Genomic DNA, 20,007 nt, shown 5'->3' on the forward strand with positions numbered 1-20,007 from the left:
GTGGGGCCCAGAGCATGTGGCCTGACGGGCGGGACCCTTGGTCTCGGGATGGGTGGGGTCCCCCAGCCCTGCCTAATGCTGCCCTCTCCCCAAGGCTGGAGTGGGTGGAGATCATCGAGCCGCGCACGCGCGAACGCATGTACGCCAACCTGGTCACCGGCGAGTGCGTGTGGGACCCGCCGGCCGGCGTGCGCATCAAGCGGACCAGCGAGAACCAGTGGTGGGAGCTCTTCGACCCCAACACGTCGCGCTTCTACTACTACAATGCCAGCACCCAGCGCACCGTGTGGCACCGGCCGCAGGACTGCGACATCATCCCCCTGGCCAAGCTGCAGACCCTGAAGCAGAACACGGAGTCTCCGCGTGCCTCGGCGGAGAACAGCCCCGGGCGGGGCAGCAGCGTCAGCCGCGATGGCAGCACCAGCTCGTCCCTGGAACCCGAGCTGGACTCCGGCGACAGGGCACCAGAGCCTGTGGGCCGCACAAGCCGGCAGGCCGCGCCGGGGATGGTGAAGGACGAGAGCGGCAGGTGAGGCAGGCCCCTGCACCCTGCCGCCTCTGGGGGACCACCCGCTCCCTTGTGCCCACCGGGGCAGAGCTGGCCGAGGCCCTCTGGGCCCTGCTGGGGCTGGAGTTTCTCTGGCTAATCGTGAAATTGTTTGGTTCTCTCCACTGTGGGAAGTGCTCCCGGGATGGGAGCACCCCAGAGATGGCCCCCAGAGCTCCTGTGATGGAGGGGTGCCCTCCCCAGGCCCGCCTGCCTGTTGTTCTCTGGACGCAGATCCATGGGGATCCGTCGGCCAGCCCCACCTAACTCTAGGCCTCCCTGCCCGAGCTTGACTGACCTCGCCAGCACTGAAGGCGAGAAGTGAGGGCATCACCCCTGTTTTGCAGAGGAAGGTCTGAGGCGGTCGGCAGTGGGGCAGAGCACTGTCCTGGGCGCCCCCAGGGTGTCGACTTGTCCAGCAGCCACTGTGGCTGTTTTCCCTCCTGGTCTTGCAGACAGTGAGGCTATGGACACCTGGGCTCCCACCCCCCCTGCTTGTGCACCCCCAAGTGCCCATATGGCAGAGCCTGAACCCCAGGGAGCTGTTCCCCAGGGCCAGCACTCCAGGGTCCCAGTCCAGAAGAAATGGCTGGAGGGCATGTGACCTGGATAAACCCTGACAGGCTGGAAGTTACCAGAAAGAAGCCAGGGAGGAGCAGGAATGGGACATGGGCCTTGGAGACCAGGCAGGCTGGGTTTTACCCGGGGACAGTGGAAGTCACAAAGTAGGCAAAAGCCACCTTAGGCTGTGGGTCTGTTTGCTCCTGGGAGGATGACATGCCAGGCCGGGGGTGCAGTACCTGTGCTGAGGGTGTGCGGGAGCCTGGCACGCACAGGGCAGGGCTGTGGGCAGGGGCTTGGGCATGCGGGCCGGAGAAGCCTGAAAGGTTGCTGGGAGTTGTCCTCATGAAGCAGAGCCTGGGATGGTCCCCAAGGAAAAAGCTAGTGAGTAAGGTTTAAAGACAGCCCTGCATCCCTCTGGTGTTCTGGCAAGCTCAGACCGGCGCCGCCACCTGTCCAGCAGACGTGACAGCCTCTGGGCCCAGGTCACCCGCGGCATTGCTGGTGGCGATTGCTGGCTCTTCGCTGCAGGCCGGTGAGGGGCTGGACTCTTCTTAGGTTCTGTTGGCAGACGTCCTGTGGGCAGGGGTGTCCTCTTCCCAAAAGCGTCCAGGGTGTGGTATGGTGACTTGGATCATGGTGTTGCCTTCGGATCGGCCTCCCACGAGGAGCTTAGTTGGAGGTGGATTAAAATTGTATTTAAACTGTGGGGCAGGTTGGGGACTAGGCACCTTGCTTGTGTCATTTTCTCCCATTCATGAAGGTAGTACATTTTATACATTTTCCCCCAAAGAACTTGCATTTTTTATAGGTTTGTTTTTAGATACCATATAAAGTCATATTGTATGATCATTACTGGTATTCAGGTACTACTTTTTAAAAATTAATTTTATGTATTTAATTTATCTTTGACATTGCTGCACAGGCTTTTCTCTCGTTCCGGTGAGCGGGGACCACTGTCCGGTTGTGGTGCGCAGGCTTTTCACTGCACGGCTTCTCTTGTGGGCATGGGCTCTGGAGCGCGCGGGCTTTGGTCGTCGTGGAGCACGGGCTCAGTGGTTGCAGTCCCCGGCTCTAGAGCACGGGCTCAGTGGTTGTGGCGCAAGGGCTTAGTTGCCCCGTGGCACGTGGGATCTTCTCAGGCCAGGGATTCAACCCATGTTTCCTGTGTTAGCAGGCAGATTCTTTAGCACTGAGCTACCAAGGAAGGCCCCAGATGTTATATTTATACGTCAGTCCTGTTTTTACACTTGTTGAGCTCTTATTACAAAGTCCAGCGCACTGTCCAGAGTTGCCTGTGACTGCCAGCTGTCCCAAGCTGGCTGGTTCTCCCCGAGGAGGTGGGGCCAGGGGGGCAGGCAGGCCAATGGCCCCGCAACCCTGTGGTTCAGGCTGGGACGTCCCTTTCTCTTACTAGGCTTCTCAGTGTGAGTGGATGGGGAATCCTATCCAGTTTGTTTCTTTGTCTTGTGGGTTGAATTTGCCCCGTCCTGTTCTCGGCACCTGTGAATGTGACCTTCTGGAGACACAGGGCTGTTGTGGATGCCGTTGGTTAAACTGAGATGGGCCCTCCTGCAGTGGGCAGGGCTCTGACCCCTCAGGACTGTTGTCCTTGCAAGAATACGGAGATGCACAGGACAACACCCTGCTGGCCGAGGCAGACAATTTCTCTTCTCTGTTAGCTCTAGGGTTCTCTGTGTGTTTGTTAGGTCAGATCTGTTAATTGTATCAGTTGAGTTCTTTACTAAGTTTTGATCTGCCGAGACACGTGGATTCTGGGAGGTGAGTCCCGCCGGGTGGTGGGAGTGGTCTGTCCCTTCTTCCTGTCTCCCACTGCTCCTGCCCTTCTGCATGGAAGCTGTGGGTCGGCTCCAGGGAGGTTTGCAGTCAGGTATTCCCAGCACGTTTCCCTGTGTCGTATCGCTGATGCTTTTTGCCTTGACTTGTGCTTTGGAACCAGGGTCAGCCACTTCCCCATGGTTCGTATTTGCCCCTGAACAGCCATCCTCGCATGTGTTAGGTGTGTTCCTCCTCAGGGACCTCTAGGGTCTGGTCACCTTCACCTGTTCTAACACTTGGCCTTGGTGTGGTGGGATGGTTGTGGGGTGCTTCGTGGGGACCCCTGATGCAGCGGAGGATGTGGTGTCACCTCGGCTCCTCCAGGTCAGACCCTTCCTGCCCCTTCCTCCTGTGCGTTCCCACGTGCTCCACACATGCATTGCTGCCCAGCGTGTTCCTGGGTGCCCCCCCAGGATGCTGCATTCACCCCATAGCCTGGGGAAGCCTGCACCACCGCTCTGCGCCTGGGGCCCGTTGGGGGCCTGGGGCAAGTGCTGGGCAGGCAGAGCCTCAGGGGTGCGAGGCAGCTGCTTCTGCAGACTTGCTCCTACTCAGTGTGTGGGTGGCCTCGCCCCACAGACCCCCTCATGCCTGCTGTTGGGTCCCTGGAGCACTTGATTTTGATACAAGCAAGTTTACTGTAATTTTCACCTTGTTTGTTTTTAATGTTTTGTTTAAAAAGTTCTTTCTGGCCTTGGACCAAAGGTATTTGCTGACATGTCTTGTGTTACCTGTGGGTTTTGCACGTTGTGGCCTGCATGCGCCCACACCACGCGCGGCCCTGTACCCTGGCCGCGCTGTCCGTGTGCTCTCTCGGGCCATCACCTCTCAAGCCTCAGTGCTGGGAAACATTCCTGTCTCCCTTTGTATTTACGACCGTCTTAGCTAATTGTGGGCATTCCTTCTACCATTCAAGGCCTGGAGTTCAAGCTCCTCAGAAAACCCAGGTGGCTTTGCATGCTTAATAGACTAGTTCAGTGTGAACGTAATGTTGGTTTGCACTGAGACACCAGAACATTCACGTGACTGGCTTTATTGCGCTGTTCTGGAACCAGAAGTGGAGCTCAGAAAGCGTGTCTCCTGTGTGGGAATGGGGATCTTGCTTCTTGTTCCAATTTCGGCAGCCTGAGAAGGAGATGCTGAAGAAGCTTGATGCTGCTTGTGACTCAGACATCCATTGTCATCAAAATGACTGTTGCAGTCTCAGTGTCTCATATAAGCACTGTTTGCCTTATAATTTTAGGTTGAATTCATTGAGAAACATTGTCAAATCTAAAAAAACCCCTCACATTCAATGTTTGATGATAGTAATTGAGTAGAATCTTTTCTCAAAGAAAAAATTTCAGTCTAGGCCATGAGTTTTTTAAACATTGCAGCAAAGCTTTCTGTTTCCAAGCTTTTAAACTGCTGTGTGGTGGGTCAGGTTGGGATACTTCCCTTCTGTTCCTGACACAAACCTGTGGGACCATTGACGACCGAGTCCAGGAGGGCAGAGGATGCTGGCGGCCTGTGTGGCTGCCTCACAGCTCACGACGGGCTGCTGAGCGCCTGCCTGCTGCTGGGGCTCACCGCGCCCCCTCAGCGCCAGCCTGCGCCCTATGCTGGCCCCCAGCGCATGTTTTAAGCATGGTCAGTCATGACAGTCTCAGCTGCACTGCAGGCTGGACTGAATTAGTGTTTCCTCAGTTTCTTTGGTAGTGATTTCACCTGCAGGCGTTCCACAGAGGTGACGCGTGGAGGCCAGTTCCCCAGTCCTGTCACGCTCAGCTGCGACTCCTTAGTGCAGCGACAGCCTGGAGTAGCGCCAGGAGCCCCGGCAGCCCCGGGCCCCGCTGCCGAGCGGCTCTCACTGTCCTTCCCTCTCCCCAGCACTGTCCGTGCCTCAAGGCTGCTGGTCTGAAGCAGGCCTATTTCCTCTGGACACGTGCCTTCAGCTGCCGTTGTCGGCGTAGTTTGATACTTGTCGTCTGTGAACAGCGTGGTTGCTGTCCCTGCTGGGCTAACAGATGAGCCGCTGGGAAGCACATGTGGTGTGAAGGTCCCTTCCGTTTTCATTGAAGTAATTCTGCTGCGACGAGATTCCCGTCGTGGGCTCTGACCGCTGTGCACCTTGCAGCTCTCCAGCGGGGCCGTGTGTCTGCCTGGCCCAGCGGCACAGAGCCTGCATGCCGCCAAAGGCAGAGCCGTCCAGGCCCCCGTCTGTGGCCGGCAGATTGGCCGTGTGGGGGCACTCAGGCTGCTGAGTTGTGGCCGCACCCGGGACCTGTGGTGTGCTGAGTGGTGTGGCCACACAGGACTGTGTTCCCATGATGTGCTCCTGACAGACACTGGAATTTGAATTGCATGTAAAAAATTCATTGCCCACTTGCTGTACAAAACCAGGCACTGGAGCTGGATGAGGCCCACTGGCTGTAGTCAGCTGCCCTCCAGCCTGAAGTGGAGTGCAGGCTCCCCACCATGGCCAGCCCAGGGGCCCTGGCGACCAGGCCCGAGCCCTTCTGTGCCCCACTCCATGCCCCCTGGTCCAAGCCCAGCCCGGAGGCCACCGGCCAGAGCTCCAGCTCCTTGCTGGGCCTGGGGCTGTCCTGGGTGAGGCAGTGGGCTCCATCTGGGCATCGTGGGAGGGGGCGGTGAGGGTGCAAGAAACCCTGCCCAGGTGCAGGCAGACCTGTGGGAGGAGCTGTGGTGAGAACCAGAGGGCTGCACTCGTTCCGCGGCATGCGTTATGGACCCGCTGTGTCTCTAAGCGGTTGTACTTCTGTTCACGTTTCCTGTTCACTCTGCTGCATTTCAGCTCCTCACCGTCAGGAGTGCTCCTTGAGAAGGACTACGAGGTTTACCGGGACTACAGCGTGGACGGCCACCTTCTCCACTGCAGGTAGGCCCTGCCTCAGGCCTGTCCATCTCCTGGCCGGGGGTGGTTTTCCTGGCAGCTCTCGGGTGAGCTGGAGAAGGGTCTGGCCCAGCAGGAAGTGACCATCTGGACGTGCAGAGCGTGCCAGGCCCTGCCCTGGCCCGTGGGACACAAGGAGAGGCTGTTGGGCCACTGTGTGGTGTGGAGTACTGTTGTGTCCATGGTACTGGCCCTGATGGATCCCTTGGAGGTTCCTTAGTGTGTGGTCCCCCCCAGAGCCCCAGGCGCATCGGAGTGCTTTCCAGGCCACGTTGGGAAGACTGGTGCCCGCCAAGTGGGGCAGGGAGGCTGGCTGCCCTCAGGCCTGGGTTGGCCTTGCTGGGTGTTGGGTTTCCAGATTCAGTGCTCAGGACCCTGGGCACAGCAGCAGCAGGCTGAGCAAGGGCCTCCCCTGGGTTAGCTCGTGTGTCCAGGCTGGAGCAGGCACCTTGTCCGTAGCTGATGGGGGATGGACGGGGTGCTGGGCCTCTGGAGGTGGGGATTTGGAGCGCAAGGGGCCTTTGGCAGTTTGCTCAGTTTAGAGATCAAGACTGGGTTTGTTGATACAGGGAGGGATCTAAGCCTGCCTGGGCCAGCAGTGCGGCTGTGTCCACGGGTGTCCTCACTGGTCACCGGGAGACTCAGGTTTGACTGGGGTTTGTGGGCACAGAGCTGATGTGGTCTTGTGGCCTGTGAGCGGGGCCCACGTCAGGGGCAGAAGCTTCCCTCCGAGGCAGTCCAGGTCCCGTTTCCTGCCGCTCTTGCAGGGCGCTGAGCAAGGAGCAACGCTTCCCTGTTGAGGCGCCTCCAGAAACAGGCAGGAGGCGGTGGGAGGGGTCTTTCCCCTGGGTGTCTCCTCCCCAGCAGAGCCGACAAGGAATTGGGGCTGAGAGAGAAGGCCGGGCCTCCTCTTGGGTCTGCGGGTGGTGGTGAGGGGCTGCGGGGGTCGTCCTGTGGGAGGGGAGGTGATCAGGGGCTGGGAGAGAAGCACAGGACTGTGGCTGGGCCTTGGGGCGCTGAGGGGCATCGTCTCTGGGCCGCTGGGGGCGCGTTTCCTGAAACAGGCCGGCACCCGCCTTCCTGCTGCCTCGTGCCTGCCTCTGCCTTGGCTCCCTCCTATCTGGTTGCTGCAGCCCTGCCCGCATTTGCTGGGCGGTGGACCATGTGCAGTGTCTCCTGTGTGCCCCTGCTGAACCAACACCGTGATTTTCCACATGTCCTGCTTTTAGTCCTCGCAAGAACTCGTGAGGACTGGGGTGGAAGTGGGAGGTGATGCCCCACAGCCCAGGAACTACAGGCTGGAGTTCAGCCCTGGATCTCTCAGACTCCAGGGCTGGTTCTCCAGGTCTGCGGGCACACTGCCTACCATTCTCTGCTCTGCTTGGCTGGCCTGTGCGGCTGGCCAGGAGCAGCCTCTGGCAACCAAGAGCTGAATTCCCGAAGGGAGCCTGCCTCCCGAGCCCTGCTCACTCTCACCCTGGTTCTCTCAGTCCTGCCTTACCCACGGCCAACAGTTAGGACTCGTGGTTCAGTCAGAGGACAGAGGCACAGGACCAGAGTACACAGTTGGTTTCTTTGGATACTTGGGATTTCTACTTTCTGTGATGGTGGATTCACTTACCTGAGACCAGCTTGTACAAGAACAAAATAGACCAAATTTCCACAGGCATCAGAGATCCACAGAGGAGCCAAGACCTGTGGCCGTGGTCTGACAGCCGGTACAGTCCAGAAGACGTGATTCTGCCTCAGGAGCCTCAAAGGGGACAGGAAGGCTCTGAACAAGGCTGTACACACAAGCTTGTTAACCTCGGCAAAATAAACCAATTCCTTAAAAGATACAGTTTGCCAAAACTCATAGAAGAAGAAATACACAGTCTGAATAGGTCTATATCTGTTAAAAGAGATTGAATCAATAATTAATAATCTTCCAAAAAAGAAAGCAGAAGTTCTAAATGGGTTCACTGGTGAGTTCTACCAAATATACATGGAAGAAATTTTATGAGTTCTCTACAATCTCTTTCAGAAGATAGATGCAAAGAGAATACTTTCTTGTTCTGTGAAGCCAGTATTACTCTAATATCCAAATCAGAAAAACACAAGAAAAGAAAACTACAGACCTGTCTCTCTCATGAACATAGATGTAAAAATCCTCAAAAATATATTAGGAAATCAAATCTACCAATGTATCAGATCAGATCAGTCGCTCAGTCGTGTCTGACTCTTTGCGACCCCATGAATCGCAGCTTGCCAGGCCTCCCTGTCCATCACCAAGTCCTGGAGTTCACTCAGACTCATGTCCATCAAGTCAGTGATGCCATCCAGCCATCTCATCCTCTGTCGTCCCCTTCTCCTCTTGCCCCCAATCCCTCCCAGCATCAGAGTCTTTTCCAGTGAGTCAACTCTTCGCATGAGGTGGCCAAAGTACCGGAGTTTCAGCTTTAGCATCATTCCTTCCAAAGAAATCCCAGGGCTGATCTCCTTCACAATGGACTGGTTGGATCTCTTTGCAGTCCAAGGGACTCTCAAGAGTCTTCTCCAACAACACAGTTCAAAAGCATCAATTCTTTGACGCTCAGCCTTCTTCACAGTCCAACTCTCACATCCATACATGACCACAGGAAAAACCATATCCTTGACTAGACGGACCTTTGTTGGCAAAGTAATGTCTCTGCTTTTGAATATGCTATCTAGGTTGGTCATAACTTTCCTTCCAAGGAGTAAGTGTCTTTTAATTTCATGGCTGCAGTCACCATCTGCAGTGATTTTGGAGCCCAGAAAAATAAAGTCTGACACTGTTTCCACTGTTTCCCCATCTATTTCCCATGAAGTGGTGGGACCGGATGCCATGATCTTCGTTTTCTGAATGTTGAGCTTTAAGCCAACTTTTTCACTCTCCACTTTCACTTTCATCAAGAGGCCTTTGAGTTCCTCTTTACTTTCTGCCATAAGGGTGGTGTCATCTGCATATCTGAGGTGATTGATATTTCTCCCGGCAATCTTGATTCCAGCTTGTGTTTCTTCCAGTCCAGTGTTTCTCATGATGTACTCTGCATATAGGTTAAATAAGCAGGGTGACAATATACAGCCTTGACGTACTCCTTTTCCTATTTGGAACCAGTCTGTTGTTCCATGTCCAGTTCTGACTGTTGCTTCCTGACCTGCATAGGAATTTCTCAAGAGGCAGATCAGGTGGTCTGGTATTCCCATCTCTTGAAGAATTTTCCACAGTTTATTGTGATCCACACAGTCAAAGGCTTTGACATAGTCAATAAAGCAGAAATAGATGTTTTTCTGGAACTCTCTTGCTTTTTCCATGATCCAGCGGATGTTGGCAATTTGATCTCTGATTCCATGCAGTCTCAGTCAGAATCCCAGCAGGTGGTTTTGTGGATATTGACAAAGTGATAATAAGATTTCTCTAGAGAGGCAGAAGACCTAGGACAGCCAACACAATATTCAAGGAGGACAAAGTTGGAGGAATAATACTACCTGAGTCCCAAGACTCCCTGTAACGCTGTTGTAAGCAAGACAGGGTGGTGTTGGTAAAGAATAGACACATTAATAGAATAGAATGGAGAGACGACCAGTCAGTTCAGTCGCTCAGCCGTGTCCGACTCTTTGCGACCCCATGAATCGCAGCATGCCAGGCCTCCCTGTCCATCACCAAGTCCCGGAGTTCACTCAGACTCACGTCTGTCAAGTCAGTGATGCCATCCAACCATCTCATCCTCTGTGGTCCTCTTCTCCTCCTGCCCCCAATCCCTCCCAGCATCAGAGTCTTTTCCAATGAGTCAATTCTTCGCACGAGGTGGCCAAAGGACTGGAGTTTCAGCTTTAGCATCATTCCTTCCAAAGAAATCCCAGGGCTGATCTCCTTCAGAATGGACTGGTTGGATCTCCTTGCAGTCCAAGGGACTCTCAAGAGTCTTCTCCAACACCACAATTCAAAAGCATCAATTCTTCGGTGCTCAGCCTTCTTCACAGTCCAACTCTCACATCCATACATGACCACCGGAAAAACCATAGCCTTGACTAGACGGACCTTTGTTGGCAAAGTAATGTCTCTGCTTTTGAATATGCTATCTAGGTTGGTCATAACTTTCCTTCCAAGGAGTAAGCGTCTTTTAATTTCATGGCTACAGTCACCATCTGCAGTGATTTTGGAGACAATCAATAGACCACCATGAGTATCATCAGCGGACCTTTGATGAAGGGGTAAAAGCAATGCAGTGGAGCCAAGATGGTCTCTTAAGAGACATTGCTGGAACACCTGGACATCCACACGCAAGAAAGTGAATCTGGACGTGGACCTTACACCCTTCATGGAAATTAACTCAAGATAGATCACAGACCTGAATGGGAACACAAAACTATCTCCTAGAAGGTAACAGAGAAGAAAACCCAGATGACCTTGGGTTTGGCAATGACTTTCTAGATATAACATTAAAGGCACGATTCATGAAAGAAACAATTGATAAGCTGGACTATGTTAAAATTAAAAATTTCTGCTCTGCGAAAGACGAACTAGGAGAAAATGTTTGCAATAGACACAAATGATAAAGGACCGTAATCTGAAATATACAAAGAATTCTTAAAATGCAGCAGTAAGAAAACAACCTGCTTTTAAAATAGGCCAAAGAGCTGAACAGACACCTCAGCAAAGAACTATACTGTTGGCACAGAAAAGCATGTGAAAGATGCTCCACATCACTTGTCAGCAGGAAATGCAAAGTAAAACAAGAGTGAGATACCTCTGCAGGCCTGTTAGAGGAGCCAGAAGGTGAGCACTCTGACACCAGGTGCTGGCGAGGGTGCGGAGCAAGAGAACCCGCGGTCAGTGCTGGTGGGAGCGCAGGAGGCTGCAGCTGCTAAGACTGAACACAGGGACTCCCTGGGGTTCGGTGGTTAAGAATCCCCCCTTCCAAGGCAAGGGGAGTCAGGTTCAGTGTCTGGTTGGGAAACTAGGATTCCACATGCCACAGAGCAGCTAAGCCCGAGCACCCAAGTACTGAGCCCATGCACCACAGCCGCTGAGCCCATGTGCCACAACTACTGAGCCTGTGTGCCATGACTGGAGGACGCCTTTGCACTGCAGGGAAAGATCTAGCATGATGCAATGCAGATTTCATGTACTGCAACTAAGACCTGACTCAGCCATAAATAATAAATATATTCTTTTAAAAACCTGAATATACTCTAAATGATTTGGCAGTACTACTCCTTGGTATTTACCAAAAGGAGTTTGACATTTTATGTTCATATCAAATCCTGCACACAGATGTTTTTAGCATCTTTATTCATAGTTGCCAAAACAAGATGTCCTTCAGTAGGTGAATAGAGAAGTAAACTGTGGTCCATCCAGACAATGGCTTATACAACACTAAAAAGAAATGAGCTGTCAGCTGTGAAGAGTCACTGAGGAGCTTAAGTGCATGTCACAAAGCGAAGACACCAGCCTGAGAGCCTGTACACTGCGTGATTCCACTCCTGACATTCTGGAGTCAGAGTATGTAGGTTTTCAGATTGCCTTTTTTGGAGGCCAAAGATTTGCTCGTTAATTTGGCTTTAGATTTGCCTCTTATGGAGACAGTGAAAAGATCAGTGGTTGCCAGGGATTTGGGGAGGGGGATGAACAGACAGAGCATGTGGGTTTGGGGGGCAAAGAAAAATGCTCTGTACAACACTACAACGGTGGACACGTGTCTCTACATTTATGCAAACCCACAGAATGTACAACAGTAAGAGTGAGCCCTGATATCAACTAAGAATTTTGGTTGATTATAATGTGTTAGTGCTGGTCCATCAGTTGACAGTAGATGTTCTGTCTCTTGCAAAATGCTGATAATCGGGGAAGCTTTGTGTGAGTAGGTGCAGGGGGTACGTCGGAAATGTACATTTTTTTCTGCTCGGTTTTGCTGTGAACCTCAAAGTACTGTTAAAAAAAATTGTATATCAATAGATACTCTAGAACTGAAAAAAATATAATAAGAAAAGTAAGAACTCAGTAGATGGATTCTTAAAAGGTTAGTAAATTAGACGGTAGATCAGAAAAATGTCTGCAGTGTGGAGAGTCCAGGGGATGAGAAGCACAGGACACAGCCTGCAACTTTGTGGAGCTCAGTGCAGAGGACAGCACCTGACTCCCAGAGAAGGAGAGAGGAAATGGGATGGAAGTAATATTTTTAAAGATATGGTCAGGAGTTTCCAGAAATCATAAAATATGTCAGACCACAGACTGAAGAAGTGCTATGAAGCAGAGACACTGATGCAAAGGTTCCAGATGTAGAACTAAATGTAGAAAGTGAAAGTCACTCAGTCATGTCCGACTCTTTGTGACCCCGTGGACTATACAGTCCATGGAATTCTCCAGGCCAGAATACTTTGCCCTCTTCAGGGGATCTCCCCAACCCAGGGATCGAACACAGGTCTTGCGCATTGCAGGTGTATTCTTAGAAGGAAATCTTTAAAGCAGCTGGGAGTTTCTTGAGGGGGCAGTTGGAAGCGGGGAGCCTCGCGCACGGCTCTGGGCCTCTTGGTCTGCCGTGTCATGGCTGGTACAGCCGTGGGACATGGGGCTGACCGTTAGTTGGTGGGCACGGTGTGTGATCAAGTCCCTGTATCGCCAGGGGCAGTGTCTCCGTGTTGTCATCAGGCAAATGAGACTCAGAAGAGCCTGAACACCCCTAGTGCCCCCTGCTAGGTGGAGGGGCCAGGATCTGGGCACACAACTCCCTGGGGCCACAGGTGCCCTTAGGAACGGGGAGCGGTTTTACCATCTCGGTCCAGGTGCAGAGTGCTGAGCAGGGCGGTGGGCAGTGCTAGCAAGGCAGTCAGCCCTTCTGGACTCACGGGGGCCTGTGGTTGGGAGTCCAGGCCCTGAGAGGTGCTGCGCTGCAGGATGATCGGCTGTGTTGCGGGAGTGGGGAGGGTGCTGAGCCCAGGATTCCAAAGCCACAGAGGCCTCTGGGAGCCCCCTGGCCCCCAGCGCTTCCGTCCAGGAGTAGTTCTTTGCTTGGTTCTGGCCTGGGACCAGAGCAGAGCCTCTCACAGGGGCCCTGGAGGAGCGTCCCCATGGGCAGCAGTAGGAGAGCCCCTGGAGGGCTGCCGGGCTGACCTGGGAAGTGTGTGAGGGGGGCTCCCAGGCCAGGGGGCAGCTGCTCCAGGCTGCACGACCCGGGGTCAGGGCCTCAGCAGTGAAAGGTTCACAGCTCATCACAGCTCATCACAGCACCCGGCAGTACCAGGCCCCACAGCCTGCAGCCCCTGGGGCAGCTGTGAAGAGGACAGTGAGAGACGACCAGGCCTTCTGGGCTGACCTCACACACCCGTGAGGTCAAGGGGGGTGGTCATGGGTCCAGGCTGGCAAAGGGGTCAGATTTCCACCTCACCCCGGGAACCTGCCCCCACCAGACTCCCCTCAGGTAACCTGCCCCCGCCCAGGACCTTCTCAGGTAACCTATTCCCTCCAGGACTCCCCCCAGGACACCCCCAGGTAACCTCCCCCCAGGTAACTTGCTCCCCTCAGGACCCCCCCCAGGACCCCCCCAGGTAACCTGCTACCCTCAGGACCCCCCCCAGGACCCCCCCAGGTAACCTGCTACCCCCAGGACTGCCCCCCCACGTAACCTGCTCCCCCCAGGAACCCCCCCAGGTAACCTGCTACCCCCCCGACCCCCCCCAGGTAACCTGTTGCCCCCAGGAACCCTCTAGGTAACCTGTTACCCTCAGGACCCCCCTCCAGGTAACCTGCTCCCCCCAGGGCTCCCTCCAGGTAACCTGCCCCCAGGATCCCCCCCTCCAGATAACCTGCCCCCTGGCCAACTCCCCTGGTAACCTCTCCCCAGGAACCCCCAAGTAACCTGCTCCCCCCAGGACCCCCCCAGGTAACCTCTCCCCAGGACCCCCCCCCAGGTAACCTGCTCCCCCAGGATCCCCCCAGGTAACCTCCCCCAGAACTCCCCCCAGGTAATCTGCCCCCCCCTCAGGATTCCCCCAGGTAACCTGCTCTCCCCAGGACTGCCCCCCACATAACCTGCTCCCCCCAGGTAACCTGCCCAGGACTGCCCCCCGCCCGCAACCTGCTCCCCCCAGGGCTCCCTCCAGGTCACCTGCCCCCTGGCCAACTCCCCAGGTAACCTGCCCCCCACAGGACCTCCTCAGGTAACCTGCTCCCCACCCCCTACCAGGACCTCCTCTCTCCGCTGGAACTCGGGCACCAAGGAGCGCATGCTCATCAAAGTTGCCGACAGGGAGCCCAGCTTCCTCTCCCCCCAGGGCAATGGCTACGCCCTGGACAGCCAGCCTGGGGGTCGCTCCCGCAGGCCCTCCGGAGGACAGCACTCGCCCAGCCTGCAGACCTTCACCCCTGACACGGACAGCCCCGTCTTCTTCCCGGAGCGGAGGCCGTCGCCTTTCCCGAAGAGGGCTGAGCTAGGGAGCTGCTCCCCGCTGCTGGCCCAGCCCCGCCGGCCCACTGGAGACTCGCAGCCTTCCTCACCACGCTACGCCTACGAGCCCCCCCTCTATGAGGAGCCCCCCGTGGAGTACCAGGCCCCGCTCTACGACGAACCCCCCATGGATGTGCAGTTTGAGGCCGGCTCGCCCCGGCGGTCTCCTGGCCGCAAGCCACCCAAGGCAGCCTCCGCGTCGCCCTACCAGCAGCTGGTGCTCACCAGGCAGAAGTGCCCGGAGCGCTACCTGAGCCTGGAGTACAGCCCTGCCGGCAAGGAGTACGTGCGGCAGCTGGTGTACGTGGAGCAGGCCAGCTCCAGCCCCAAGCTGCGGGCAGGCCCGCGGCACAAGTACACGCCTCACCCGGGGGGCGGCTCGCTGTCCCTGCAGCCCAGCCCCTGCCTGCTGCGTGATCAGCGCCTGGGGGCCACGTCCTCGCTGGGGGTCGTGTCTGGGGACTATAGCAGCATGGAGGGGCCCGAGCTGCGGCCCGCCCCACCGCCCACGCCCCTGCCCCAGGCCCAAGACGATGCCATGTCCTGGTCTAGCCAGCAGGACACCATGTCTTCCACGGGCTACTCCCCCAGCACGCGCAAGAGGAAGAGCAGGAACCCCTCCGTGTGCCATGCTCCCAGCGCCCCGCCCGCCGAGGGCCCTGGGGACTGCGACCCGCTGGGCCAGCAGCCCCTGACGGAGGAGCGGCCTCTGTGTGGACCCGGCCTGACGCCCATGAAGCGCACAGAGGGGGAGGCGGGGGACGGGGAGGGCCACCGGGGCCCGGCTGAGCCCTTCCTGGCACAGGCCCGGCTGGCCTGGGAGGCACAGCAAGCCCACCTGCACATGAAGCAGAGGGGCAGCTGGGACTCGCAGCAGGATGGCTCCGGCTACGAGAGTGACGGGGCGGTGCCGCTGCCCATGCCCGGGCCCGTGGTGCGTGCCTTCAGTGAGGATGAGGCGCTGGCCCAGCAGGAGAGCAAGCACTGGCAGAGGGGTGCCTTGGACAGGCTCGCCTTCCCACAGGTCCTGCTCGAGAAGAGCGTCTCCGTGCAGACCAGCCTGGCCTCCCCGGAGCCCTACCTGCACCCCTCTCAGGTAGGCGCTCACAGGCGGGTCCTGGGCAGGGGTGGGGCAGGTCAGCACCCCAAGACGTGTGTGGCCTCACAGTTCCTGGCGGGCCTGAGGACAGATGGTGGATGGCCGCTGGGGTCTCCACCAGCACAGAGATCTCTCACCTCGGCTCCTGCTAACCGGGGGGCCAAAGGCACATCCTGATTCCAGGACGCAGAGGCACCCACCCACCCTCTGCTCCCTGAGCCTCTGCCTCCCACCTATGAACAGGCACAGTGAGAAGCCGTGCAGGTGGAGTGCCAGGCCCTCCTTGGTGGTCAGAGACTCCAGGGCCAGGCTCCTTAGGTGCACCCCCAGCCCTGATGCAGAAGACATGCCATGCCCAAGAACCAGGACGTCTTAGGTGGCCAGTGTCCCCTGGGGCACCTTAGTGTACTCCAGATTGGAGCGTTCAGAGCAGCGTCTCTGTCTGTGGCTTGTAACACAGGAGGGCATCAGGACAGACGGGCAGGGTGGGGGCGGGTGGTGGGTGGGGTGTGGGCAGCTGCGTCCTGTGGCACCCAGCTCCCAGCCTGATCTGGAAGAAGGACACGTGGGCTCCCAGGGCCTGACTGAGGTCCATGCCGGGTGCTGCCGGGGGAGGTGGCTTCCTGCCCCAGGGGTTGGGGAGGCCGTGCAGGTGTGGGCACGACCTGCCAGGAGAAGGAGGGGCCAGGGGCATTCCCCCCTGCCTCTGATGCCTGGGAATCCTTGTGTCTTTGTTGGGGAGGTGCAGCAGTGGCGGCCCAGAGAAGGTTGCGTTCCTCTGTCAAGCACGGTTGAAATCTGGGGCTCTCTGTGTCCTTGAGGGGCTGCCCTTCCCACTTGAACCAGCAGAAGCCACAGCGCTCTCCCTCTTGCCCACCCTCACGCACGGTCGGCCCCCTGCCTGGGGGGCCGTGTGAGTCCGGGATGCAGTGTCCCGTGGGCCGCACGAGCACCTCCTACTCCCAGACTGCTGGCCCCCCGACCCTTGGTCTTTGGACCAGAGTGGGTGCCTCCCAGAGGCCAAGCCCCCAGGGAAAGGTTGGTCCCGTCTCAGCCTTGTGAGGCACTTAGACCAGGGTGAGGATGGCGGACCATGGGCGAATGGGCAGACAGGTGAGGACAGCAGACATGGCTGAGGCGGGCAGACAGGGGTGAGGAGGGCAGACGGGTGAGGAGGAGGGACATGGACTGAGGCAGGCAGACGGGTGAGGAGGGCGGACATGGACTGAGGTGGGCAGATGGGTGAGGAGGGTGGACATGGACTGAGGCGGGCAGACAGGCGAGGTGGGCAAAACCGGGGTGAGGAGGGTGGACATGGACTGAGGCAGGCAGACAGGGGTGAGGCGTGTGGATGGGCGAGGTGGGCAGATGGGTGAGGAGGGCGGACATGGACTGAGGTGGGCAGACGGGCGAGGTGGGCAAAACCGGGGTGAGGAGGGTGGACATGGACTGAGGCAGGCAGACAGGGGTGAGGCGTGTGGATGGGCGAGGTGGGCAGATGGGTGAGGAGGGCGGACATGGACTGAGGCAGGCAGACGGGTGAGGAGGGCGGGCATGGACTGAGGCGGGCAGACTGGGATGAGGTGGGCAGAGCTGAGTCCCAGGCCTCTCTCCTCCAGCAGCGTTTGGGCCTGTGTGGGGTGGGGGCCACACCTCTCTACTGGCTGGCTCATGTGGGCCCCTCTGTCCCCCAGTCTGAGGACCTTGGCACCTGCGCCCAGTTCGAGAGCAGCCGGCAGGCCCGGAGTGTGATGCCCAGCGCCAGCTGCGTGTTCCCCACCTTCACGCTCCGCAAGCCATCCTCGGAGACAGACATCGAGAACTGGGCCTCCAAGCACTTCAACACCCACACGCAGGGCCTCTTCCGGCGGAAGGTGTCCATCGCCAACATGCTGGCCTGGAGCAGCGAGTCCATCAAGAAGCCCATGATCGTGACCAGCGACCGCCACGTGAAGAAAGAGGCCTGTGAGGTCTTCAAGTTGATTCAGATGTACATGGGCGACCGGCGCGCCAAGGCAGACCCGCTGCACGTGGCCCTGGAGATCGCCACCAAAGGCTGGAGTGTGCAGGGCCTGCGGGACGAGCTCTACATCCAGCTGTGCCGGCAGACCACCGAGAACTTTCGCCTTGAGAGCCTGGCCCGTGGCTGGGAGCTTATGGCCATCTGCCTGGCCTTCTTCCCACCCACGCCCAAGTTCCACTCCTACCTGGAGGGCTACATCTACCGGCACATGGACCCTGTCAACGACACCAAAGGTAAGAATGGCCCAGGCGGGCACTGGCTCTGCCACTGGCTCAGGGGCGGCTGCGGCAGGTCCCCTGCCTGGGCTCAGTGCTGGGCCCGCGGGCAGCAGGCACACAGAGGCACCGCCTCTCGAGGGCACACCCTTGGCTTCCACAGGGACGCAGGGTCCTCAGGGATCCCCTCTCAGCACGGAGGCCCTGAGGAGAGCTGCTCCAGGCGTGCCGCCGTCCCGGCCGCTGGCTGAGAAATGTGGCTGCATGTCACACCCGCATCCCCACCAGCCAGCGTCTGCTCCCTCAGAGGCCCCATCCCAGTGGCCCTGCCTGATGAGGGCACTTACTGCATCCACCCCGGCTGGGCTCACACTGTCCCTCAAGGCCATTTCAGGAGGGCTTCTGAGAGCAGCAAGGAGCTGGGCACTTGGCCCAGCACCAGGGCTGAGGCGACCAGTAGGCTGTTGTGGTGCTGTGAGCTGCGATGGCCTCAGCTGCGTCAGGGGTCAGAGGGTGGGAACGTCATAGCAGCAACCTGCTGACGGCCGCCTGGGGCCGAGTGCAGGCTGCGTCTGGAGGCCATGTGTCAGGTCTGTGTGGCCCTGACCTGACCCGCGTGGGGAGGACGCTGGGCCACAGTCCTGCCAGCCAGGTGGTGCACGTCCTGGGCCTGGGCCAGCGCCAGGGTGGGGCTGCAGGAGCACCTGCCCGTGCAGTGGCCGTCAGCCACTCTGTGCTCCTGAGTGTCCTCTGTGCTGTAGATGGCTTGGGGCGAGTGGTCACCTGGCCTGGCCTGACCGGGGCCTTGCTCCTGCCCAGCCATGGGTGCCGAGGCACTTGCACACAGTGGGGAGGGCTGCAGGCAGTGTGGGTCCTGGGAGGCGCGTCAAGCACAGGGACCGTCCAGCACGCCAGCCGTTGGTAAGCACATCTCGGAAGTCTTGACATTTTCACTCAGGCGTGCACCTTTGGAAGCACGATCCCTGAACACCACAGACAGGCCTCCCAGGTTGCTCCCAGGGTGAGGCAGGTGGCCTGGGTCTGTCTGTCTCTGTCCTCTTAGACCTTCCCAGGCGCAGGTGGGCCCTCAGTAGCTTCATGGTTCACCTCAGCCTCTTCCAAAAAGGACTTGAAATGTCCCTGCTGTGAGCTGGAGGTTTGGAAATGTGTTTCCACCGCTTAGCATGCAGCCCGCAGGGCTCCGGCAGTGCTGCTGAGTGACAGCTGAGTGAGCGGTGGACAGACGCCAGAGGCTCGGGGCCGGCCCCTGTCTCGCCGGGGTGCCTGTGCAGAGCCGGGCACTGTCCAGTAGGACAGTGCCGCTGGCTCCGCGGTCAGTGAGCCTCCGGCCTGACGTCTGTGCTGTGGGAGCCAGGCGGAATCGAGGCTCAGCCCAGCAGCCATGCTTGCCCAGCCCCAGTGGTCTCTGTCCACAGACCACACTGGGTCTGTGTGCTTTTGCAAGCTGGGCCCTGTGTCTGGACTGTGGGGTCTGGTCTTACATCAGTGGCACAGGGTTGCCCTCCCGTCAGAGCCCTGTCTCCAGCTGTGAGACCCACTCCTGGGTGAGCACCAGCCCAGAAGAGCGGCCTTGAGAGAATGTGGGTGCTGGCCGCTGGTCAGAAAGACAGGCCCCCTCAGCCCAGGGGGACGAGCCTGTGCCTGGAAGGACATGCAGTCTGTCCCGGGAGCAGTGGTGAGGGCAAAGCTGAGCTGGCTCCCCCACGTGGGGCCTCACCCAGCTGCTCCCTGCCTTGGCCTCAGAAGCTGTAGTTCGTCTGCCAGCATGTGTGTGACGTCTGCTGTGTGGTCACAACCTCGAGGGACCAAGGTACCCCACAGTGAACCCAAGTTCATGTGAGCTCCCGCCCCCCTGGCTTAACCTCGTCTCACATGATCACATCGTTGTGCCAGCCACCCCCAGGTGACACAGCTTGTGTGCCCTGGACCCCCCGAGCATGCTGACAGCACAGGTGTCCCGGGGGCTTGGCGGCAGCGCTCCGACTGCAGCTCCTGCAGGAGCCCTGAGGGACACTCAGTGCAGGCGCCTCATGCCTGCAGCAGGCGTTTATCCTCCGGGTAAAGACAGCAGGGTGGACACGTACATTTACTTGCATCCCACCTTGAGTTCATGGTAAAAACAGTGAGGGAATCTTTTAAAGACAAAAAAAGAAACCTCGCAAGGAAATGTGAAATACTGCAGTCACTATGGAAAATAGAATGGCAATTCCTCAAAAGATAAAAATATAATTAGTATAGGACCCCACAATTCCACTTATGAGTAAATACCCGAAATAATTGAAAGCAGAGACGTGAATAGATATTTGCACACCTGTGTTCATAGCACCATGTTCACAACAGCCAAGAGGTAGAAAGCAGCCAG

The 20,007-nt window shown here is 57.6% G+C and overlaps 1 protein-coding gene across 1 annotated transcript in view; it reads left to right on the forward strand.

Moving 5' to 3' along the window:
• The window catches only part of ARHGAP39 (Rho GTPase activating protein 39), a 55,869-nt gene that overhangs the window by 23,041 nt on the left and 12,821 nt on the right, over positions 1-20,007 (forward strand). The window contains exons 3-6 of the mRNA XM_055545467.1: positions 95-529; positions 5,742-5,825; positions 14,027-15,383; positions 17,081-17,642. Of these exons, the coding sequence (XP_055401442.1) occupies positions 95-529; positions 5,742-5,825; positions 14,027-15,383; positions 17,081-17,642 (2,438 nt within the window). The remainder of the gene's footprint in view (positions 1-94; positions 530-5,741; positions 5,826-14,026; positions 15,384-17,080; positions 17,643-20,007) is intronic.

Source organism: Bubalus kerabau, chromosome 14 (assembly GCF_029407905.1).
Source record: "Bubalus kerabau isolate K-KA32 ecotype Philippines breed swamp buffalo chromosome 14, PCC_UOA_SB_1v2, whole genome shotgun sequence".
Classification (NCBI taxonomy): Eukaryota; Metazoa; Chordata; class Mammalia; order Artiodactyla; family Bovidae; genus Bubalus; species Bubalus kerabau.